The 26,578-nt window shown below is 32.2% G+C and overlaps 1 protein-coding gene across 4 annotated transcripts; it reads right to left on the bottom strand.

Moving 5' to 3' along the window:
* Positions 1-666: 666 nt before the first annotated feature.
* On the bottom strand, positions 667-25,144 carry LOC113509072 (uncharacterized). Of its 4 annotated transcripts, XM_052902307.1 has the most exons (8): positions 24,917-25,144; positions 16,306-16,483; positions 12,637-12,771; positions 7,380-7,639; positions 3,884-6,674; positions 3,591-3,797; positions 3,013-3,137; positions 667-1,848 (listed from the first exon to the last, which is right to left on the bottom strand). In XM_052902307.1, the coding sequence occupies exons 2-8, from the start codon at positions 16,409-16,411 to the stop codon at positions 1,084-1,086; spliced, it is 4,389 nt and encodes a 1,462-aa protein (XP_052758267.1). In that variant the 5' UTR covers positions 16,412-16,483; positions 24,917-25,144; the 3' UTR covers positions 667-1,083. The 4 variants fall into 4 exon arrangements, with proteins under 4 accessions (XP_052758267.1, XP_052758269.1, XP_052758268.1 ...); XM_052902309.1 differs by lacking the exons at positions 16,306-16,483; positions 24,917-25,144 and adding an exon at positions 14,392-14,683; XM_052902308.1 differs by lacking the exons at positions 12,637-12,771; positions 24,917-25,144.
* Between the last annotated feature and the right edge of the window lie 1,434 nt (positions 25,145-26,578).

Here is a 26,578-nt window from a genome sequence, read left to right as displayed (position 1 = left end):
TGATATGTTTATCAATATCACAGCAAATATAAATAGCACAACTAGTTTTACTATTAGACAGATTAATTGTACTTAGAGATACTATTGTCCATTACAGAACTGCGTGTCATTTAGCTACAATTGTAAAAAAAAATAGTTAATATTTATAAACTATATTACAGAGCTTTATGTTTTTTCCTTCGATAAATAACTATATAGAAATCCTAGTTTTTTTACATAAATAATCAAGATCTGTCCTGTTATTGAAGAAATACCTACTATTTAATATTAATAACTAAATTAAATAATTTGTAGGATAAAATATTGTTGTGTTAATAAATTATGTATTGCTATAAATTATCAAGTACTATTTTTGACCATTTTAAAAGGTGTTTATTTTAATAAAACTCAGCCGATATTGTCTCACACGTACATACCAAAGATTTCTACTCTGTTTTCATGATGATAGAAGTCTATTACTACCATAATTCCTGCATTTCTCAATTTTTAGATTGTATAAATAATAAATAATCCTTTCATCTGATCTACTTTTCATATGCCACTAATAAAATACTCACTTTATTTTTGCATCAACATTTTCTGGTCTTATTACGTAGGTAGTAGTCATCTCAAATAAATTATGTTCTTTTAAATATATGTTATGGTTTAACTTAATTAAACGACGTATTAATAGAAAAATTTATTGCAAAAATTATATAGGTAATAACAGTTACTAACATTAGTGGGTTATATAAGACAATTAATAATTAAAAAGTAGGAATAATGTCTTTCTTAAAATTAGAACGTGAGTAAAATAAAAATAAATAACATGCAATATCAACATTTAGAGATCACGTCTGTCTATAAATAGATAGAGAGACGAATCGAGGGCACAGTGAGAATAAATTAAATATCGTAGAGTCGTAAACAAGCTCTCAGACAAAGGATTAAACTTAATCGTCCAAACATGATGTTTGTTGTTAAATTATACAGAAGCAAGAGGTAAGTTAAGTTTACAATAGTATATAATAGGTAACGAATTAAATTAGCCAATTTAAGCATTCTGTGAAGATATCTATTAAAAAAATTATCTTCTAGTTGAAATTATTTCACACCGATATCACGGGAAGTGACTGCAGTCGCTGTGCGAGTGACGGTCGTAGTTGCATTTGCAGTCCTAGCTGCTGTTCCTACTTTGCGAATAGTAGTAGTGGTGGTGGTTTTGGCAATACCTCCGTTTGGAAGATTTTGAACTTCGGTGCCAGTGCGCACCTCCTCAGATGCAGCTTGACTCTTTTCATGGGCAGATGTATTTTCAACGTTCCTCTGCACATTTTGTTCATATCCTTCACCTCTAATTAGTTCAGTACTAGACTCCTTCGTCGTAGATGCTCCACGTTCACCTTTTGCAGCCATTCTAATCATTCCATTCTCGAGAGGAACAACTTCACTATTCTGGTATCTTTCGATAAAACCGTCACTCCTATCAATAGTGTATGAACCACGGCGGGGTGGCTGTTCTGGCACCCAAACAATTTCTTGAGTCAGCACTTCTTTAACGGGTTCTGGAGTTACCGTAGTACTTCTTAATTCACTTTCTGCACGCACATGCGTTACATGTGGATGTTCAGAATTAATAGTATTTGATTCGTTTAAAATCATCTGTCTATTAACGTCGGTTTCGACATTATCATTAATTTGTTTAATTTCGTTGCTTGTTTTCTTTTCGACAATTTTTGTTTGTGTTATATTTGAGACGTTAGAGATATTCTTTTCAATTGGACGAAGAGGCTCAATAGGTTTCAATTGCCCCAGTAATGGTGAATGCTTGATACCAAACGTTATATGTGGTGTCTTGGTAATTTGCACCTGTAATAATAACATATCATTTTAATAATATTATTTATTATAAAATAAATTATTGCATGAAATATGATGTTAATTCTGAAATCTTGATTTAATTGATTGATAGAAAATAGGAAGAGATAGATTCTAAAGATTTTTAATCACATTACTGTTCGTATTTTAAACAAGCATATTGTAAATACGAATATTTAGAACGATATATACACTTTACAAAAATTCAATAATAAATAATTTTGGAAATTACTTCATAATAATTTTAATAAATTTGAAAAGTACTTTTATGGCGTAACGGCTATAGTGTAATTAGGTTAATATTAAACTATCACAGTCATCTTGTAATTTTCCAAAAAACAAAATAGATGAAGAGTTCAAAAGCAAAATATTAAACAACAAATTTCATATATAGATACAGATGTGTCTGCAATGTTTTCTACAATTAATGTATAAGTACATAAGGATATCATCATTCCGATAATAATTAAAATAAATTGAATCTTTTTTATATTTTTAATGAAAATGAAACAAAATTGACAAACACTAATTATACAGACAGATATTTTAAGATGAACATTAATTGCATGAATACTACAGATATGTATAAGGATAAGTATATCATATTAAAAAATTAATAGTAATAAGTATTTATCCAAGGGTGGAGTTAAGTCACCAGATTGCGCCTCCATGCATAATATGAAATTTGAAAGTACAGAAAGCAAAAAACATATCTAGATGTCTTTGACACTCTCTGGTTAATCCGCAAAAGATTTGATTTGAGAATAGATAGATAATATTGTCTTACTCAAATACTTGTTATGAGAAAATATAAACACTAATTTTAAACTTTATTTTTTTACACATATTAAAAAAATACATAAATACTCGTTGGTACATAATTACTGTTTACTTATTTTAAATATACAATCGAGACTTAACGCGATGTGCTTATTTGTTGCCGACTTTTCGACGTGGATGAACCACGTCGTGGTCACGACGTTGTGTATTTAAAATATGTGTAAACTACGCCAAAGGTTAAAATTAACTACTATTTACTTGTAAGACTACGGCTTTTGTCACAGAAATAAATACAAGAACATACGTGATTTAATCGCACTAATGTATATTTTTTTTTTATATTTTAGTAATAATAATAAGCTAAATTAGTGTCACCTTTTCCGGTGAGTAGGTGCCAGGCGCAGGAACTCGTACCCGATCGTCGACCGGCTCTTTGTGACGACCTGACATGGTGTACACCGGGGTGTCCAGCACAGATGGTATTCGGTATGTATTCGGTGCTGAAACAACAAAACATAAATGTACTGCTTGCATTATACTCACATTTATTAAAAATAAAATAACATAACATAAAAAAAAGCTAAGATTGAGATTTATTATTTTTATTATATATTATTAAAAATGTAAACGTAAAAATATAGACGTTTATTATAATAGATATTTGATTTAAACAGCTGAATAGATTTGATTGTAATTAAGTACACAGTCCTAAATTAATACAAAGGATACTTTTTATCCTAATTCACGCTAATAAAACTGCTATATAGAAATTATAGAACAAAAAGATATTAATTACTTCGTATTTTTGTAAAATACGAAGTAATTTTACCTAATATAATTTATTATAAACATATAATAATCTAAACCTTATCATAAGTGAAATAAACTTATTTCATTTATAATAAGATTACGATTTTTCGTAAAATAATATTTTATTCTTTTTTTTTTCATACCAGGCGTTTCAGCATATTTGTCCGTATGTATTTTAACTCCAAAAGTATACTGCGGGGAATACGTTAACACAAATTTATAACCCTTTTCAGGGTTATATGTGCCGGGTGCTGGAACTTTTAGTCTCTCGTCAATAGGCTCCTTATGTCGTCCAGATATAGTATATAGTGGCGTCTTTACAGGTATAGGTATGGTGTACGTATTTGGAGCTGTAAAATATAAACAAAAATATCATACCGTAACATAAAGATGTAGGTCAGAAGAAATCTATGTAATAATAAGTAATCATATTTACCAGGAGTATCTAGAACCTTTAACGTATCGGTCTTGATTCTAAATGTGTATTGTGGAGAACTATGCATCAGTACTTTATCGGCCTTATCTGGATTGTAACTGTTAGGCGCAGGAATATTGTCTGGCTTATGAGGATTAGTTTTAATTCTAAATGAATATCGCGGCGCATTATCCAAAAGAATTTTATCCGCTTTCTCTGGATTATATACATTAGGAGCTGGATTTTCATTAATTTTCTCATGCTTGCCCTTTGGAGTCATAGTATAAGCTGGTGATTTTTCTGATATAATTTTGTCGGCCTTATCAGGATTATAAGAATTGGGAGCGGGTGTATCTATTACTTTTCCATTATCAATTTTTGGTCTAAAAGTATATGCTGGTGACGTCTCGTGTAAAACCTTGTCACCTTTCTCAGGATTATAGTAATTAGGAGCAGGTGTATCAATAACTTTCCCATTAACAATTTTAGGACGGAATGTATATGAAGGTGAATTTTCGTGCAAAATCTTATCCGCTTTTTCAGGACAATATGCATTAGGAGCAGGAATATTTGAAGGTTTATGATCGGGACCTTTTATACCAAAGCTATATTTGGGTACACCGTCTAACATGTAATGATATTTATTAGGATCATATGTATTAGGTGCCGGAACATCAGGAATTTTCAAGTCTGTACCTTTTCCTGATATTGTATACTTTGGTGAATTATGTGGTAGATGGGGGTCATACACATTTGGTGCAGGAGTATTTGACGGTTTTTCATTAGGCCCTTTTCCAGAAATAGTATACCTCGGAGAACCATTTAGTAAAACAGGATTGTAACTATTGGGACCAGGAGTGTCAGAATGTTTATTATCTGGGGCTTTACCAGATAAAGTAAATTTAGGTGTGTTATTGGGAAGATGAGGGTCGTATGCATTTGGAGCTGGTACGTCAGATACTTTTCCATGTTGACCTTTTCCCGCGATAGTGAATTTTGGAGTAGAGTTTGGTAATTGTGGATCATAAGCGCATGGCCCTGGCGTATCAGATGGTTTAGCATCTGGACCTTTTCCATATAAACTATATTTTGGTGTCCCATCTATTAAGTGAGGATCATAAGCGCATGGTCCCGGTGTATCAGATGGTTTAGCATCAGGACCCCTTCCATATAAACTATATTTTGGTGCACCATCTGGTAAATGAGGGTCATAGGCACACGGTCCCGGTGTATCAGATGGTTTAGCATCAGGACCCCTTCCATATAAACTATATTTTGGTGCACCATCTGGTAAATGAGGGTCATAGGCACACGGTCCCGGTGTATCAGATGGTTTAGCATCAGGACCCCTTCCATATAAACTATATTTTGGTGCACCATCTGGTAAATGAGGGTCATAGGCACACGGTCCCGGTGTATCAGATGGTTTAGCATCAGAACCCCTTCCATATAAACTATATTTTGGTGCACCATCTGGTAAATGAGGGTCATAGGCACATGGTCCTGGTGTGTCAGATGGTTTAGCATCGGGACCTCTTCCATATAAGCTATATTTTGGTGCTCCATTTAGCAAATGAGGATCATAGGCACATGGTCCTGGTGTGTCAGATGGTTTTGCATCAGGACCTTTTCCATATAAACTAAATTTTGGAGTTCCATCTGGTAAATGGGGATCATAGGCACATGGTCCTGGTGTATCAGACGGTTTAGCATCAGGGCCTCTACCATATAAACTAAATTTTGGTGTTCCATCAGGTAAATGGGGATCATAAGCACCTGGTGCTGGTGTATCAGATGGTTTACTATCGGGACCTTTACCATACATACTGAATTTTGGCGCACCGTCTAATAAATGTGGATCATATGTATTTGGTGCAGGTGTATCATTAGGTTTATCCAAAGCATTTTTAGGTCTAAATGTATAGGCAGGAGACGATTCATGAAGAAGTTTATCAGCTTTATCTGGATTATATACATTAGGAGCTGGCGTGTCACTAACTTTATTTAATTGATCTTTAACTCGGAACGTATAAGCTGGAGATGACTCATGTAATAATTTATCAGCTTTATCTGGTGAATAAGCGTTTGGCCCTGGAGTATCAGGTATTTTGTTAGAAACTCCTTTTCCACTTATACTAAATTTCGGGGCACTATCTAACATATGTAGAGACTTTTCTGGAGCATATACATTTGGAGCAGGAGATTCACTCCTGACAGTCGTTTGTTCCTTAATTCTGAAACTATAAGCTGGAGAAGCTTCGTGTAAAACTTTATCTGCTTTCTGAGGATCGTAGCTGTTTGGAGCTGGAGTCTCTGATGCTTTTACAGTTCCCGTTTTTCCATACATTGAAAATTTTGGTCCACCATTTAGCATATGTATAGATTTCTCGGGTGCATATACATTAGGTGCAGGTGTTTGTTCAATTTTTTCGACGACTTCTTTTGATCGAATAGAATAAGCCGGTGAATTCTCATGTAAAATTTTATCTGCTTTTTGAGGATTATAATAATTAGGTGCAGGAGTAACTTCATGCTTTTCAGCAATGCCTTTCCCTGCTAATGTATATTTTGGACCACTTTTTAATGAATGTATGGCTTTTTCTGGCGAATAAACATTTGGACCAGGTCCATTATGTACTTTTGTAATTTCAGTTTTAGTTCTAAATGAAAATGCAGGCGACTTTTCTCTCAATATCTTATCTGCTTTTTCAGGACAATAAGCATTTGGTGCCGGAACTTGTTCCATTTTTACAATTTTCATTTTACTAGAAAACGTATGTTTAGGTGAACTCGAGCGTTGTATAGTATCTGCCTGAAATAATAAAAGTAAGGGATATATTTCATATCTACAAAACAAAAAATCATGTTGCTATTTAATTTCTAAACATAATTTATTAACTATTTAAAATTATATAAAAACAAGTACCTGTAGTTGATGATAAAATATCAAGCAGCATGCAAATCATTATTTATTAGTTGTTAATATTATTCATTTATTTTCATAAAACATCTCCATCATATATATTTTGTTACGGTATCAGATACATACGACCTTACTTTATGTAAACATTGGAAAATAATTAACAAAAATATAAATATTTTATTTATAACAATACTCAATAAGTTATAAATTTATAATGATTAAATTGTACATTAAAATGCGTCAATATAAATGATTTTATTAATAAACAAAGACCTCATTGCTAAGCGTATAGCGATGAAAGTGTGTATTTAAATAAGAGCACAGAATATGTTAGACAAATTAGATAGCAGTGATTCCTTCTGGTGCTGGGTAGTGGACTGCTTGGCCGGCGAACTGCGAATGTCGAATTCCGAACGTGTGTGCTGGTGCCCACGGCAGCGTCACGCAAACCTGTCATGTGCACCCACCCAAGATTAGTTGATGATAGATATATGTGGGATTAAAAAAAGAAATTAGTAATGTTAGGAGACGTTAGTTTGAAATTGAAAAAGTGATTTTTAAAATAATGTCTGTACATTCAAAAGAAAAAAATACCTTTTCAGGACAATAGACACCGGGTCCCGGCACGGCAGCTGAGGGTGGCTTCACTTCTCTTCTTGGAGCCATTGTATAAGCTGGAGGTCGCTTTGTTAAAACCGTGGCTGCCTTATCAGTAGTATACGTTCCAGGTCCTGGCATAGAAGTCTTTGATTCCACAGCTTTCCCTCGGCCTGTTATGCTAAAAGCTGGCGCGGCCCGTTTACTTCCTTCTTTAGCTTCACCCAGAACAGGTGGCATAGAATATACGTTAGGCGCTGAAAAAATATAAAAAAAAATATATTAGATTTAAATTAAGTATAAACAATATATAACGGTAATAGTATATAAGGATAATAATAAAACATAAATAGGTATGGGAACACATTCATTAAAGAAAATCATGAAGTTGAATCCTATAGTAAATGATGAATGAGAAATGTTAGGAAAAATTACTAAAAAAATATAATAATAATCTTTTTGTTTAAGATAGTGATTATATAATACAACCTCACTACATGTCATATAAAGTCTACCGATTACAAACTTATATACTGTGCAAATGAAACAATGAAACGTAGGCGGCAAAATAAATACCTACTAACTAATGTATGGTAAATAATGATAAACTGGCAAAACAACGCAGAAGAAAAAAGTATACTAACTAAACGATACACTACACTATAATTGAAATAAACGACCACACAAACAAATTAAATGTGTATAAGTTTAATGATGTGCCTATAATGCTATTGACATCATTTTCCACCTGGTGTTTTACCGCCGGGTTGTGGCGGGCAAATGCGCAGTCCTATAGAAAAGGCTGGAGCATGGTCTAACACAGCCCGTGCCGCCTTGCTAGGTTCATAATCACAGGGCGCTGGGGTCGGGGCGACACGCGGCGACGGCCAGCGGCCATGCAGAGATGCCGCCGGACCCACCGCTCGCCCTGTGACCCGTTTCACATTGACAGTTGTTTACACCACGAATATTAACATTATAGATAGGTCATGTAACTTATCAAATTACCTCCATGATATCAACTATTAATATATCTGTATATCTATATATATAACGGTACATTTGTCGTGTGGTCCCGGCATAGACTAGGTCACGTCTTCCTTTTCCATGGATGTCGTAAGAGATGATCAATGAAATTTAATAGTTGAGGGATAGGCAGCAGCATTCCTCTTAAAATATCATCAACAGCGTAACTGCGGTTATTAACCCACCCGCTAAGTATAATAACTATTGGCAAAACCAATATTATTTTTAAAACTTATATAAAGATATTGTCAAAAACCCGCAATAGGGAGAGACAGTGGACAGTCAACGGCTGATACGAGTATGATGATGATATATAATATCGATATAATAAACAAACCAAAATTTCTGTTATAATGGTCCCATAGACGTGGGACTGTGCAACACATATGAATTTGGGTCCCTAAAAAAATTATTAAAAATATGAATCTACGTTATACAGAAGTATACTAAAAATATTTCTGTACATATTTGTAATGAAAATTGACGCTACATGCATAAGAGGTAAAAATACTATGAAAATAATTAAAAGTGGACTAAAATCTGTAATGCTAGCTGCATTATAGAGTTCCTAAAGTTTCTACTAAAAAAATTGGGGTTTAAATTCCAAGCATAACTAATTAATTTAAATACGACACGTATAAATGTTGTAATAACACGCTGAGAATTAAATCACAAAATTAAATTAATTAAACCTTCCAGAAATTTTCCAAGATATGCAAAATATGTTTATTATGTTTTTGAATTTTTTGCGAAAGCGCCGATAAACACTTTTTTTGATATATAATTTTGATATTTGCCTTGACAAATAAAAATAAAAAAATGCCTTAATTATAACATGCACCTGACATCAACATCACAAATGCTTTTAACAAACATTAAAAATTTTTAATAAAAAACACACCTATGACGTCGTCTTATTCGTCGAAATTACATGATGATGATAAATTTCGTGTAACGAATCACAACCTGTCATTAGCATAATACCTACAAATTTATTTTGATGGTTTGTAAATGTAACAATTCTGATTAGGGCCCCAAACATACATGACCTATAGATGTTTACCACTTGGAAACAAAATCTCCGTAGCTCAAAAAACTGATCTAATCTTCGTACATATTAATGGCCTTTGATAATATTAATCCGTTAATACATATTTACCTTTTATTTTTAAAAGCCATAAAAAGAATAGCGACCACACTGATATTTCTTAGCCCGTCACACACTGAATAATGGTCACTTGTACTGAAACAAGTTAAGTACTCGTGTAGTGTTAGTAAAACGTGGTGGATGCGACTGAGCCTGTAAGGCGATCGAGTAACTCAGGGTCTGTCCGGGCACCTACACGGCGCGTGAGTCACTGCCGATCACCTTCGACTGACTATACGGACTTATTTGGCGACATCGAATGCAGCTCGAGAGGCTTAAGATCAACCAATGCCAAAAGTTAAAAACGATCTGAATATTAACTGATTCACTCGATAAATAATAATAATAATAGGTGAATTATTTTACAGTTAATAATGTCACATTAAATATTTCTGGCTAAATGTCTAATGTGCATATAAACAAATAAACCGTTCATTATACGAATACTTTCCAATTTTCTCTACGATCAAAGAACCACGAAAGGAACTAAATGACACAATTACACGCGATTATAATTATCTAAAAACGTATACGAAGACCATAATGATCTAAAGATTATGTTCCCTTTAAGGAAGTGAAAGTTATGACAACCTAACACAAACTTGTGATTAAAGACACCAGCGCGCTTCCATAAACTGAACATAGCAGTTTAAATACGCAAAATAGTTGTGAATCTTAGGTTTTTCATCTAGCAGTCGATATTTTTAACAGAACTTTTGAATATAATACTTAACGTCCAAAAATTATATTTATTACATGATTACTTTATTCATTAAATATACGCCAATATTAGTTATAATAATATAAATAGGACTACATATAAACAAAATGTTATACACGTATATTACAAAAGTATTAATGAATAAAGTATAAATACTGCAGACGACACTGTTTATGCAAATTAAGACTGCAGTCACGACCCACTTAAAGTCATGTGTCGCAGAATGAATCACATAACCAAATATTTTTTTTCTTATTAAAAAACTACTTGTATTAATTTACTCTTTAAACTATTACTTAGAATGGATTTGTAAAAATGTATGAGAATTCAAACAATTCTTACGTATATAATCTGTTCTACTACTATTAATAAACTGCGATCAACCGTAATAAACTTCTGTCTGGTTCTATAATAGATATTGTATGGCTTATTTAGGTCATTGCTACGAGATCAAATCCATAATGTCATAAAACAACATCGTAATTTTTATGTAATTTGGACTGGCATGTAGTATTATATTGTTATGCCTAGTAATAATTATGCTGCTATTGCTGAAGAGGCCGCCCTAGTGATCTAAAACTCTGAGACTTTGCTACCCAATTTAGACAGAAGTCCTCCATCTTCATCATCCCGTCGCATCTGTCTGTCAGTATGTTCGCGATAATCTTAAAAACTACTATATGGATTTTCATGCGGTTTTCATTTATCAATAGAGTGATTCCTAAAGAAGGTTTAGGTGTATAATTCGTCAAGTTGTCGTGTAAATTGGTTGAAATATGATGATGATTATTGAAGGTATCGAAAAAATCAAGCTGTCTGGAAGCTTTCATCGAAAACGCTGCCTAATGTGTTTGGGATATAACCAAATAATATATGGTGGGATTCTTTCACTTTTATAAATCTTAAAAAAAAGTCTGCGATGGTATATGCCTACCTTTTAAAGGTAGCTTACTCTATCCATTACGGTAAGCTACATATTTAGATGGATATAGTATTCATAGGAAATAAAATATATTGAAAATGCTCTAAATAGTGTGATAATATATTACATTTCAATTTAATTCATAGTTGACGTAACAATCTGTTGTAAAAATGTTAGCATATATGCTCTACCATTCGTGTGAAGCCGGGACGGATCACTAGTATAGTAGTAATAATCTGTTACAATATTGTCTCATTACGAGTGAATGAAAAATAACGACAACATAATAATTTTGCTCTTCATACTGGTATCTATCCTATTTTTAATCTACCAATTATCTAATAAATGAAGATTACGCAGTACTGCCCACTCCATGTCTACAGTAAAGACAAAATGAAATAAAGAAGAATGAAGTAAATTATCAGTCGACTAGAAAATAACGTCCTAACGTCTGGTGGAATGGATCGACTTGGATGCGCTTCATTGCTTTGACGACAGTGCTGTGGGTGTGACTGTGACTGCTTTGATCAGTCATCGATATCGGGTCACTATAATTAACTATTCATTCAAAAGGTTTATAATTGTCTTTTTTGTATATAGAAAATACTTAAAATAAAAAATAATTTTCATCAATTTCCACCATTTACAGTCCACTGCAGCTCCTTTCACAGAAACCCATAAGAATCTGTCTGAATCCACACGCATTAAACACAAAAAAATTTAGAGAACTTAATATTAGTAATATTAACAAATAGTAATATTTATACTAGACTAATAGTAATATTAACGAATTTAAAGATGAAGACTGATCGCATCGGTCCCGACCATATTTTTTTAATTAAAGAAAGACATTGTTTCCATTGTTGCCGTGTGTCCCCGGCATTACATGGACCACCCCTTTCATTTCCTTTGAGTTACATAAGAAGTGACTAAGGGAATTTAATGGTCGAGGGATGGGCAATAACGCCCCTTCTTGAACATCACCAAAGCCTAGCTGCGGTTGCCAACACTCCGAGCGTGGCAACTACTGACAAACCTCCCAAGAGGGAAGGCCTATGGTCAACAGGTGATACAATCTGTTATGTTACATTTAAAATGTCCTAAACAAATAACCAATCTATTTATTATCATAAATCATCTTCGATGTCAAATTGATAAATTAACTTACGAGATAGAAATAAAAAGTTCGGTCCAATGCGATACTCTACGATGCTCAAATCATGTGGCTAATAAGTCCGCAGCGCGTAGGCAGGCAATTTGGCTAGCAGTTTCGATAGAGAGAATTTCAACTAAGCACGCAACCCACTTAAGAACGATTATTGTTTTTTGAGCTCTTCGGTCGTTGACCAAATTGTTATTTCACATCAATCTTAATGTACCTTAAATGCTTTTCATGTAATTGTCTACAGATTGTCTTTAAGTAGATAAAATCAATTACCTTTAGCTGTCATTCCTTCTGTGTTATAAGTAGCGGGTCCGGGTCCTGCCTTCGCAGTGACTCCTGGAGGTTCAAGCTTCTGACCAAAGGTAAAAGCTGGAGCACGCGGTCTACGGGACTCTTGGGGTGGTTTACCTTTCAAATATTTTTAAATATAATTCTAATATTTTTATTAAATATATTTTGTTAATTAATTCTAAAAAAAAAACTCATAACTTAGACAAAAATAAATAAAGGATCCCATTATATTAGTTTTGACATTTTACCAGCAGGGAACAGTAAACCCCGTCAACAAAACTTACTAATAGATCATAGCCTAGAAGTACCAAAATTAAAAAAAAAAAAAAGATTAGAAATAGAATTTAAGAATCTATAATAACCAAAGTAGTTATGCTTTTCAAATTAGAACTGTATCTAGATATAATAACATTTCAAAATCTTTGAATGGTATTTATACCAAATGAATGACTGGATTTATAATCGTATGATCAGACTTAATAAACTACTTAGACTGGATAAACCCTACGCTTTTATGAGATTAATAGTTGTTCATTACAGATCAAAGAAATTAAGCATAATTGAAACCGGCCATAGCATATGTGATCGGGGAAGGGAAAGGAATTGTTACTAATGGAGTTTAACTGCCCCATTGCTAACAATATACCCTATTAGGTCGACCTCCACGCGGTTCCCCCTTAGGTTTCATGGTTATCGTGATTAATTCTAGTGGAATTTATCACGATGGGCTAAATGACCTGTTTTCATCCTCACCTATTATTTTTCACTGGTGCCCCGTCAGCGTACACCGATAGCTCGGGCGGGGTTACCATTTAATTTTCACCCATTAAAAAAAAGCATATGTGATCACGTAGTGATGATATGTAAACTTAAGTACTTTCTTAAGTATTTTCCAGGGCACATCTGCACAAGTGCCGTTTATAAACAAAACGCGCATACACAGTGTACATAATTAGGTTTGCGCACTTTTTGAGGTTAGACTCTGTATGCACCTACAAATTTTACTTGCACAGCACGAACAGATTTATCTGTAGATTTATGTGTCATAACCCTTATTATTTTAGACTCAATAATTAAGTTCCTATGTAAGTAATGGTATAAAACTTCAATAAAAACTAAATTATTTATTAGAAAAATTAAAATTATTTATTAATAATATGACTTTTTTGGTCATTTACGCACATATTCTTTTAACCCTACTTCCAATTTAAGCAAGGTACTTTCTCTATATATTCATTTACATCAAATATTAATAATTACGCTTTAAAATAAAGGATAAATGTAAATAATATATATGTAATGTAAATATTAGAAGAGGTCTAAAAATTAAGAAACAACAAATTTAAACAGGTCAAACTTTTCAAATTCATGAAAAAGTTAATACTTAAATATGTAGGTTACATTGAGGTTTTTATGAAATTAAAAAATATTTTTTGTTTTGTAAACATTATCAACAAGGTTATCAATCACACTTTATTACAGCTGTAAAAGGAAATAAGTACATAAAAAAATTGCAATAAATATGAGTTAGTATAGGTTATTATTACTCCCAAACTAGATAAACATATGATTTTGAATTAAGTTTACAACAAGTTATTGCTGTAGTAAAAATTACTTACATCGTTAATCGTTATTAAACATAAGTTTACCATAAGTATCATTTATTCAAGGTCCATAAAATCTGAATCAGTCAGATTGGTCAATTATAAGAACAGTTTTCGTATGCAGAGAGCTCACCTTGGTTGGGGTCAGTGTTTCGCCCACGTCCCCGCCATATACATATATACTACCTACTATAAATTGTAACCGGCAGTTGTAATACACTAGGAAATCGATTTTCACTCTTCACACAGTCCTCTCAATTAATGCGACTATAACTAACTCAATACGAATAGCAAAATAACCATAGATTAAAAAAACAATTTAAATGCAATAGCTGAATGGCATGTGCGTGTGAGCCGCGTAAAGGTCAATACTGTTTTACTTATTTATGAAGAGAAAAAGTATTACGTTATTTGGCGAGCACTAACATGATGTCACTTTGTATAACAACACAAAGCGAGGTCGGTGTTTACAGAGCGTTGCTGGCTATAATCTCGCACTCGCACTAACCTCCGGATGACATCAGCTAGCACGTACGAACGAAACTCCGCGAACAATTTGCACTAAAACTAACGCCAACGAAAAAGAAATCCACACAGAAATGTATACAAAATTGACATACATTTTGAAATAATGATTGTATTTACAAAAATGTGCTAGTGGGTTTTTCAATGTTTGCTATTTGAATAATGTGTATTTGCTTCACTACGAGTATTGTCGAGGCTTGTTATTGTTTAAGAAATTGCTTTCAATATATTACAAAATAAAATGTATAGAGAACTATAAGAGTATAGTATTGAATAAATCAATAGGTTGACTATATTATTATTATTATAGTAGACTCTTTGCGAATTACTTGAAATTGAATAACCTACCTTCTTCTTATACAGAGCAGCAATTAGCGTATGTTACAGTTTGAAACTTAGACAGTACTCGCAAAACCTCGCACAATTAGTGACACAAAGTGAAAACGTATACGATCTTATCTCAAAAATCACTTAAAATACTACTTATCTAAACAGTATTTAACAAAACACTGTTTAATTGATTAAGTGATGTGTAGTTGGTATTCAACATCTTCCTGCCCTTATCCTATTTCTTTGGGGTCGGGGTAGTATGATTTTATTCATTTTACACAAGATTTTGGTTTTTGATTCTTTGACTGGCCAAATGCCTGACACAAACGGAGGACTGAAAATACACTTGGTATAAATGAGATGATTGAGGAATCATGAGAGAGATATTGAAAGTGAATAAAGAAAGTTAGTAAAAAGGAGTAAAGGATTTATGGGGAAAGAGAAATACTGCGAAACTGCAGCAGCTCGGGAGACAGGGGTCGCATACTCATCTGTATTTACCTTAGAACCAAGCAGATCACTAATGGAAAATACCCATGCCAAAAATAATGTTTATTAATTGTAATTTAATGTATCAAAATCTGTAAACTATTGTAATAAAATTTATTGTTTTAAATACCTTCAATACATAAATAGATAACAACGCGCTTTTGTAAGAATACATCTACAATAAATATCTATTGAACAGTTCTCGATCAATAGTTTAAGGTAAGATATATATGGTCTAGGTATAGTGATTATTAATGTTGATCCCTACTCTAAACATCCTATCATATACCGTCAGGTGGAATATTTGTTTTGAATTTTTCGTTTTACTGGTCATTTATAATATACAATTAGTAAATGTCACACCAATCAAGAGAGCTATGCTCGGAGTTTCTTTGCGTGATAAAATCCGAAACGAGGATATTCGCAAAAGAACCAAAATAACTGACATAGCGCGAAGGATAAGCAAGCTGAAGTATCAGTGAGCTGTTCACATAACTCGAAGAACGGACAACCGTACAAGCAAACGCAGTATAGGATGACTCCCCACTAGATACAGTGACGTCTTAAAAGCATTGCAAGGAGACAGTAAATACTGGTGCCTCAGGACCATTAATTATAACGGCTGAAATGATGATGATGATGATGAAACCAATAAGGAAACATGTAAGTATTTATACAGTTAGCATACACTTGAACCACTTACCTATTAGGGTCGGCAACGAGACAACAGCTGGTCCTGGACTGGCAGCTTCGGCAGCAATTGGACCACGACGTTTAGTTGGTGTCCAAGGATTTTGCCGAACTCCCATCGGAGACTTACAACGATAGACCTTCTTAGGCAGCGATGACGAGGTACGAGCGGGATCAAGACGGGTTACAACCTAACAAGACAAAAAATGTTATAAGTGAAAAATTCCAACGTAATCCTGCAATATATATAGTTATATAATTCGTAGCAAACAAGTATTTATAACCAGAGGGAGACTTTGTTCAAAAGTCATTTGCTTGAGCACCTCTGTCACATTATTTCTACCGTGAAGCAGTTATGTTTGCATGACTGTGTTTCCGTTTGAAAGGTGGGATATGGCCGTGAATTTACAGGGTACAGAGGAATAACATCCAAGTCCTCAGGAGTGGCAACGCATGGGGGGTTTCATAGGCGAAACAGTATACTCTGTTATGTCCATGGTACTGCTTACGTCTATAGGCGACGGTTACCACTTTCCATCAGGTAGATCGTCAGATTGTTTGCCATTATAAGTTGCATAAAAAAATATTTATAAAAAGTACTAAAATAAAACTGCCTCCTGCTCCGTAAGGGTCAGTGTCGGAATTTATTACGTAGTTCAATATCATGTACCGCAAAGTTTGTCGAAGTGATATCAGAAGTTGTAATTAATGCCCCTTTAATAAACAGATAGGGCTTTGGTCTTGAACACAATGCCAATAGGTAAAGTTTTTGTGTATAGCCACCTATTCCGTAACCTCATCTCTCTGGACATGTATAATCGATATCAATTTCAAAATATTACCGATTTAGTACTGCTCTGCATTGACTTTGTAGAATTAAAAGTCTTCATTATATCAAATTTATATTTTTATCAATAATCCAAATTACACAAAATAAATTATTACACAAAAAGCTTAAATATGTTTACAAAATCTTTATAATAATCATTAAATATTAATTATACATATGTACATTTTAAAATGTAATATTCAAATTAGCAAACATTTTGTAACAATACATTATTTACAGAAACGTCAATATAATATTATCTGTTAGTTTAGGCGGGGATTTATTTCCAAAAGAGGTTATATAAATATTTTACAATTACCTCCCCGATGTAATGTAATGTACACTAGTCCTTTAAAGGTTAGAGAAATTCTTCGTTTTTAAAATCGCTTAGGAAGGTAATTAAAATTATGTATTAATACAATATGTAATTTGCATAACTCATAGATGAAGGTTAATGCGAACGAAATTTTAAAATGTATTTAACAAGAGTACTATACTCTGTACTTATTGGACGCAGATATACTTCCGTAATTTGTTAATATAATTTAAGCAGTTATTTACTAAAACAATTTTTTTATTTACTGATATTCAGTAAATTAATATATTTTTATTTATTATTAGAAATTCTTACCAGCAAAGGGCAACACCCTCACAAAAGTAGTTGATTGAAAAAGTACAGCAGTAGTAGATTGAACCAAAAAACAAAAATGGAAAGTAATCTGTTGCTAGGATGAGATAAAGCGATAATAATTTAGTAGGTGCAGGTATTTAAATAGAAAACCACATTCTAGATTAGAAAACATTTACACAAAGCTGCAGGCAAATATAAAAGAATAATATAATACCGCTAATACTTCGTTTTTGTTTCCAAAAATATACACAACTAAAATAATTTAAATACCACCGAATTATTTAGTTAGCTACCAGCAATTTTAATTGAGTTTATTTACAAATAGATATTGTTATCATATTTATTATTTATACACGTGAAGTAGTCTAAATATTGCATATTTACTGGATAACATGTTTCATATCGGAATGGCGTCACATTTCTATTTTGGTCACTTATGCAACTCTGTTATGACTCTATCATCATTTTAAGTTACCCGAAGAAACCAATATCAGCTTGTTTTTTGACCATGTGCCGTATATCAAACAGATACTGTTTTTTTTTTCAATACATATGAGATATACTAACACATAGTTTAAAATAATATTGATGGCGATTAAAATTATTAATTTTATATAGAAAATGATAGGGTGGTCAATTAAGGTGGATTGCATACCGCATACTTTATTTATAATAGGTATGTGGAATGGCAAACATGCTGACGATTAACCTGATAGAAAGTGGTAATCCGTCGCGTAAAGACACGAACAGTACCATGAATGTTACTAGAGATATATAGTTTTTAAAATATACCATGATAGTTATACGTTGCTATTTCTAAGAATTATGATGTTATATCGCCGACCCAGTAAATTCACTGCCACATACCCATCCTTCGAAATGAAAAACAGCTACGCAAGTACAGCTGCTTCACAGGAAAAACACGGGTGGGACAGAAGTACCCGTGCAAACAATTTTTAAAACAGTTGGTCATTTATATCTCATCCTCATGTTTCCTATTGCATATTTTTGCAATATTAAATCCCAAATTTTAACTATTTCAACTAAAAATCGAATTACTGAGCAAACGGAGCTTGGAGTTTTCATTTTTTTAGTAAAAAAAAAAGAAGATATAAAACTACATCTCAAAATGTTCTGTTTTGTTCGAATAAGTATCTTTTTTTAACTTACAATTAACAACTGCCGAGTTTTCTAGTATGCTCGTTACAATATATCACTACAATGTAAAATTATAGAGCATCATTTTCAAATTCATCAGTTTAAATTTCAAGGAAAGCACCTATGATACTGAAATTATTATATGAAACAACGTGATAAATAGAGCAGGCTTGGTAGACTAATCGGCATGCGCGATAAAATATTCATGAGTATAAAAATGCACTTAGAAACTCAAGTTATATTAGTTTTCATTAACTACAGTGAAGGTTCCAGAAAACCCTTTTAATAATATATATCCCCGTAAAGCGTGCACAGTATACACATAAAGGCAACCAAACAAAATCTCCACTTTTTTATTATACATAATACTTAATCATCAATCAATCGTAAAATTGCTCATTTAGATATTTTATTATCTTGTCTATGTTAATCGAAACTAGCTCAACAATATACAACAAAAAGTTACTTTTTTGCTGGTCTTATAATTAAAAATATATTACTATTTGCTTCAAATTTAATATAATAAAGATCTTATCATTATTATAGCAAATATATTTCGATTACTAAAGAAGAGTATGTAACGATCCTATTTTATTGATATTTGTATAGTGTGTCTGACAGTTTCGCAAAAACAGCTATTTACTGTGTAGAAAGCTGTTATACCTTACTTGGCTAAAGTGACATAAGTTGTTATTTGATATAGCTTTAAATACTTATATCAAACTGTAGTATAGCATACTTTTTTTATCGAATAAACATTTTGTGCTTAAGTATGTATAAGATCACTTCCTTTTGAATTTCGATATCTGCCATTGACAATAAAATACTAGTACTAATCCTAATTATGGTATGCCTCATTTACTCGGACGAAACCGCTGGCACGTCTAGTTTCGTTTATATAAATAATCATTGGTTTCATTATTAATATTAACTCAATATAAGTAAATAAAAATAATAGAGCAATTTAAAAAAAAAAAGTTTTTCCTCCGAAAATGAATAAAACGTCACCGCTTGTTTTGTTGCTAGTATACATTTTTAAGTATACCTTTAAAGTCAGAGTATTGGAATTTAGAATGCACTCACATAATCCTACTAGAAAGTTTAAATTTCACAAATATAAAAATGGAATTTGAATATAAATTATTTAAATTAATGTATCTAATTAATTTTTTTAAGCAAAAAATATATATCCAGGTACAATTATTATTTATTTATTCTATAGTACAAATATGTGTACATGGTGGACTTAATAATAAAAGCATTCTCTCCCAGTCAACCATAGGGAAGAATTACAAATTATTTGAATATAAATACACAAAGTAATTAATGAAACAATAATGAAAGCACAATTATGATTAAGGCAAAAAGAATTTACTTAGAAGTACGTGCACAGAATAAGGTCGGAATAATATTTAAGTACAATACTGAAGTCATACTTAATATTGTGAACAATGAGGCGATGTGTTATTTGTCATCATTGTCTGTATTTAAATAGCAAAACTAGTTAGTCGACTGTTTGATGGACGCCTTCATATATACCTCCCACTTACTTCGATTACGGAAAGTAATTTATTTACTTGTAATATGCCTACAAAATTGTTACATCTATAATATGTTAGATTTTATTCTCTGAAAGCTAAAGAGCTAGTCATAATCATAAGAGCAGCCATAGTCATAAAGTGTCATGTTTAATATTTTATACCTAGAGCGTAGTATAGCATGAACAAGAATTTCCAACAGTTTTGTTGAATATTAAAACACTACCTATCATTAGATAACTGTTCTGTGATCCTATAAATATGTATTTCTTAAAATATACTCTAATATTGAATAAATCTATAGATTTATCGTCATATCTAGATACTTTCCTAAATTTAAATACTAAGACTTAGACTGCACTAGCATTATTAATTTATAACAATAAGATCGTGCTATTATTCAAAAGGTGAGACAAAATCTAATACGTAGGACTACTAATTAAATGGTACTTGTGTGAATTGCAGTATAGTTAATGAGATGACAGATAATATAGACATTTGTATTTTGATAAAACTAATCTAATATTTAAAGAATATGGGATACAGGTGTGACAGATTTGTATGTATGTAAAACAATTGCGTGAGTGAAGCCGACACAATTAACTAAAAGACGAGCTAATTTATAAATAATAACATTACATAAAATGTAGATAACTCATTAAAGATCTTGTGATAATTCTAAAACAAAAATACACGGCATGTGTCAGTAGACATACACACATCTGAAACTGTACTGTCAAAAATTTTCATTGTAAACATTCTAATCACTAGAATCCTGTAAATCTCTAATGTAAGTACAAACAATAGAAACAGGAGGATAAGAATATTGTCGATACTAAATTATATACTATGTTTTATAACGTAATCCAATTATTAATGAATATCTACAAGGGTGCGTAACAATTAGTAAAGAAGTAAAAAATATATATATAAAATAATATACAACAGTATATATCTTAGTAAGTAACGAACTAAATAAATTCCTAATGCAGACGAATCATCTCATAAAAATGCAACAAAATAACGATCAGTCTCCAATAGAAAGAAAAGCTAATTCAGTACCAGGACGTACGAGTCGCTGTCGTCGTGAAAAATGAATAAATTCGTATCTGGGCCGTTCGCTTGTATTATAGAAACTTCGCGAATGCCTTATCAAACTTTTATTGAACAAGTATTTTTTCTTTGCGACGTCATTTTAACAACATAATACAAGTATCTATAGAAGTTACAATAACTATGTGTAACAATAATATTTTTTATTTTGAATGCTGTCACTAGGTATGTACTAAGGTTATAATTATGACTGCTAAAAAAGCTATTACGTAATCCCGGCCAATCGACATAATTATCCTGGTCGCTCGAATTTTTTTTATGCAACTTTCTAACAAATAAACTGACACCTGATGGAAAATGTTAACCGTCGCCTATAGACATGAACGAACTGTTCATAACAGCGAATACTAATTCGTCCATTATACCCCCATTTGTTGCACGGAATCGCGGGTAATGACTAGTAAAATTTTAAACGATTAAACGAAGCTACAGGTAATTCTGCCTGCTTATATGGATCAAAAAAGTAGAAAACATTACTAGAAGAGTGAAATTAAAAAATAAATTTAAGTACCACTTGTCTATATAAGGTCGTAAATTGGCATTTATCTGTATTTTGCTGTCTCAATTGAGCTCATTACTGATATTACGATAACCTGACCAACTACTGGCCTTGAATGTAGTCATCGACTATTTAGTAACAAACTGCATTATTAAAGACCTGGTAAAGCGATGATCATACCTATATAAAATCCACTATATCGCCTCAGCTTCGAATTGTCTATAATACAGAATTCCTTAAATAGTAACTTTATTTTTATAGCCATAATTTTCATAATTTATTTATGCAAGACTGTAGGTACAATATCGTATGCAGATCTAGACATTCTACACCAATGATTTAATTGCAGGAAGCAATTGATGGCATTGAAGTAATAACAAAATAGAATATTCTGGTAATAAAGGTTGTATTCTATTGTGAAATGTCAAGGATAAAACTAAGCAAGCAAACCACGGCTTAACATACATAAAATTTAATTTAAATGTTAATTTCTTTACCGTAGTTTCAAATCTTAAGTTTAATAACAATTTATTAGTCTAGTAAAAATATAAAACAAAATATATTTATTACGTTTTCATAGACAAACCAATAAATTAATTTAAATATAACTTGCTAGAGAAAATAAAAATTTCAATGGCGAACTTTATGAACGACTCGTCATGCAAAGTATCTTAGATGAAATCGCTAAAACTAGAATATTGAACTCATCGTAAAAATTACATATTTTTAAAGTTAATTACATTAATGATTTTTAAAAGAAGATACATTATACATTTAGAACATCTTCACTTTTTTACCCTTTTCCTTAGTTTTTGCTTTTATAAAATATCAATCAGACCAACATCAGACCTTACAAGCAAGCTGAAAATAAAACCTTATTTGGTTTGCATATACTTGTACACAAATGATAAATTACTATTTATTTTAATCGCTTTAATCATTAAATCCCTTTAAACTATAGATTAAGAATAGCGATCATGATAATACAAGTATTGACACATGTTTACAATGGCATAATGTCTACATTAATGCCATGATATTTACTAACATTTGGTATAATATTCAAATAACTAATTGGAAAGCAAAAATCTACTACAAGCTAAACGCCAATTTTAGACAAATATAAAAAAAAATTGGTCAAAATTAGTCATCATACCACACACTCATTTATATTTCGTATTCTTATTTAATTCTTAATGCTACACAAGATTTACGTATTTGTTATGTAAACAAAAATCCTACAGAAGTTTTTGAAAATTACAAGCCATAAATTGTCTTTATTGATGCTCTGTGATCTTTTGAGATCAGAATTGCCCTGATTTAATACAGGCACAATTTACACTCGCAGCAGACGCATTGTTTATTGATATGGCCTCATATACTGGTGTGATATTTATGAAGGCTCACATATAAGTTCCTACCTACTCTGATATAATCTACGGCCACTGAAATATTTACAGTAAGGCTCTAGTACATGTAACTACGAAAAATTTTCTTAAAAAAAAATGCCTGTTATAAAAAACGAATAAACAATATCTGTGCAGTATAGTATGTACTCGTTTTGGTATAGTAGAAAAATAACAAACCACAAATTAGCCTTAACAAAAATAATTTACCAGTATTAACCTACTACTACTAGTATATTTACTAATTTATAATAAATAAAAATTAATCAAATGTGTTGCTTAGTGCAAAAATTGAGAACGGCTTGTTCAATTATATAAAACGTTCTTTTAAATACGTATTAAATGTGGTTATAAAATATTTCATCATGTATGTAAAGAACATTTTTTTTTTATTTATTGAGTTTATTATAAAAGAAAATTTTGAAAATCTCAAAGTTCCAAGATTTTCAAGAACACAATGTTCAAGATTTAGCAAAATAAAAAAAAAGTAATTTTAGAATGAAAATAAGCTCTATACCTATAGTCCAAGTTACATTTTCTTTAGTTACATAGAAATAGTTACCTGTTGTTTCCCTATACTGTGAGAAGTAACTGTTACAAATAAGTGTACTGTTTCAGATGTTAGTAATGGGGTCTAATTTCCGCATTACTAGCAGTACACCCTATCAGGTCGACTTCCACGCGGTTCCTCCTGGAAACTGTCGTGGTTAATTTATGTGGCATTCGTCACGATGGGCCAACTGACCTGCTTCATCGTCACCTATCATCCCTCACTGGTGTCCCGTATGATGCCAGCATATACCAATAGCGCAAGCGGGGTTACTATTTTATTATCAACCATTAAAAAAAAATTGAGATGTTACTATAATAAGTGAAACATTTTGTAATGGATGATAATGGAATGGTAAACCCCGTCTGCGCTAATGGAATACGCTAACGGAGCACCAATGAGGGATAATAGGTGAGAATGAAAAAGCAGGTCAGTTAGCCCATCGTGATGAATACATCTGGATTTCAGCACGATGGTTTCCAGGGGAACCACGTGGAGGTCGACCTGGCAGGGTATATATAAATGAAGCATTGTGTGCTATTAATTATTTCAGTTTATACTTAAATAGTTTAGTACATATAACAATTATATATTATAATTGGATATAAATTTTATGCAGTAAATACTGGTATATATTTACATGAATGTGATGTCAGTATTAATTACAATGTAAATTGTGAATAACTATCAACATTATACCGTTACTGGTTAATATGTATTATAAAGTAGTAATAGCTTAAATGTATTCTAATACCTACATATTTATGCTAGTAATGTTCATTCGTTAATTTTTGCAAAATAAGTTTATAATTTTTATTTTACTGTTATTAGTAAAGATTATTGTTATTAATAAAAATTATCCTAATGAGTATTATTAAACTACAAACAATAATGACTTACCAATTTAAGCTCCTCGAAACTTCTTAACAGTTATATAAAGAAACATGTAAGTATCTTGTAAGTATAAGAGTAATAAGTAATTAATTAAAAATCCAATGTGTTTATTTACATTATCATTAATAGTACGTGTTCGATCAGCCGTGCCGTGGCTGACGTCGTATTTTCGCGCGGCGATCGGTTCTCGCGGTGCACTGCGGTCGAATGTTTGTGCTGCTTGTTTGCTGCGTCGACTGTACACTTGGGGCTCGCGCGTGGGTGCTTCCCGCCAAAACCGGTCGCCTTGGTTACGTGTCGCGTGGCATCATCGTCGTATGTCGTTACCATAGTTATCCAATCATTACGATTTTCAGGCTCTGATACTTACTATGAAAAAGTTTATCACCTTTGTCTTACATTTCATGTATGTAGGTATGTATGTTTTAGGAATGTGTACCCGTAGGTAGTTGCACCAATGTTGTTTTGTTTCAGTCTCAGTCAAAAATTTTTAAGCAAGTAAATAAATAGGTAACTGTTTAATTTTAATATTTAGGTAATATTTAATACATAATACCAATTTTATCAGCTATCCTGCCGGATGACGGCTTCAATAGATTAAAGAGTTTTTTTATTTATTATTTAGAGATAACGCGGTTGACGTTGCAAACAGATATGATATTACATACTTACATATTCCACTGAGGTTACTAACATATATAAAATCGTTTTTTTTTTGATGGGTAAAAATAGTATGGTAACCCTGCCTGCGCTAACGGGATACGCTGGCGGAGCACTAGTGAAGGGTGATAGATGAGAATGAAAACAGGCCAGTTAGCCCATCATGATGAATTCATCAGGAATTAACCATGTTAGTTTCCAGGGAGAACCGCGAGGAGGTCGACCTGGTTGGATATATAGCTAGTAGTGGGATTCTCAGTCTCCATTACTAGCAATCGCTTTTCCTCCTATAAAATCGTCTTTAGGACATCACCGTTCTTAACTTTTAGATATTCTTTAATTGATTTTGAAGAAAATATACTTAGAATAAAAATTGATATTTTACATATACAGTTTCTTGATACTAATCGACATATTTTCTAATCTAGATTAAATGATTCTATAGGCCCAACGAAATATTCGAAAATGTCATAGATCGCTAAAAACTTTTCCCATGCAACTACTATATATATACTTGTTGTTCATAAACATTATTAGTGAAAATAAATGCCAAAGAAAATAATAATATTTACTTTGCCGTGTAGTTACGGCATAGAATGAGCTATTTCTTTCTTTCCCGTAGGTGTCATAAGAAGCCACTAAGGGAACTGAATGGCCAAGAAATGTGCAGAAGCGTAGGGACGCTTTAAGACATCACCAAAAGCCAAACTGCAGTTGCCATTCCACCTGCCAAGCGTGGTAAAATCCCTCCAAAAGTAAACTGCCATAAGAAATGGTCATGTTCCTTATGGTTTATGGGGGATGCTTTTGTTCAGCAGTGGAGAGATGACAGCTGATATGATGAAGATTTTTTTACTTTAACTTACGATTATAGAGATATTTCTGCTTAAATTGTTATTCAAGCATAATACCCAAGCGTTATTATGTATAATGTGTTATTATAGTACCTTAAACCCAACAATAGCTAAAAAAACGTAGCTGTTTAAATACACCTTCAATCTCTTCGTC

Source organism: Galleria mellonella, unplaced genomic scaffold, assembly GCF_026898425.1.
Source record: "Galleria mellonella isolate WM207_F2 unplaced genomic scaffold, CSIRO_AGI_GalMel_v1 utg90, whole genome shotgun sequence".
In the NCBI taxonomy this organism is placed as follows: Eukaryota; Metazoa; Arthropoda; class Insecta; order Lepidoptera; family Pyralidae; genus Galleria; species Galleria mellonella.
The sequence above is the reverse complement of the archived record's forward strand: the minus strand, read 5'-3'. Positions and strand labels throughout refer to the sequence as shown.

Coding starts and splice junctions, on each gene's coding strand:
- LOC113509072 (XM_052902307.1), bottom strand. CDS start 16,411: ATGGGAGTTCGGCAAAATCCTTGGACACCAACTAAACGTCGTGGTCCA. Junction 12,772..16,305: donor CTCGTTGCCGACCCTAATAG/GTAAGTGGTTCA, acceptor AATATTTGAAAG/GTAAACCACCCCAAGAGTCC. Junction 3,798..3,883: donor AAAGGTTCTAGATACTCCTG/GTAAATATGATT, acceptor TATATTTTACAG/CTCCAAATACGTACACCATA.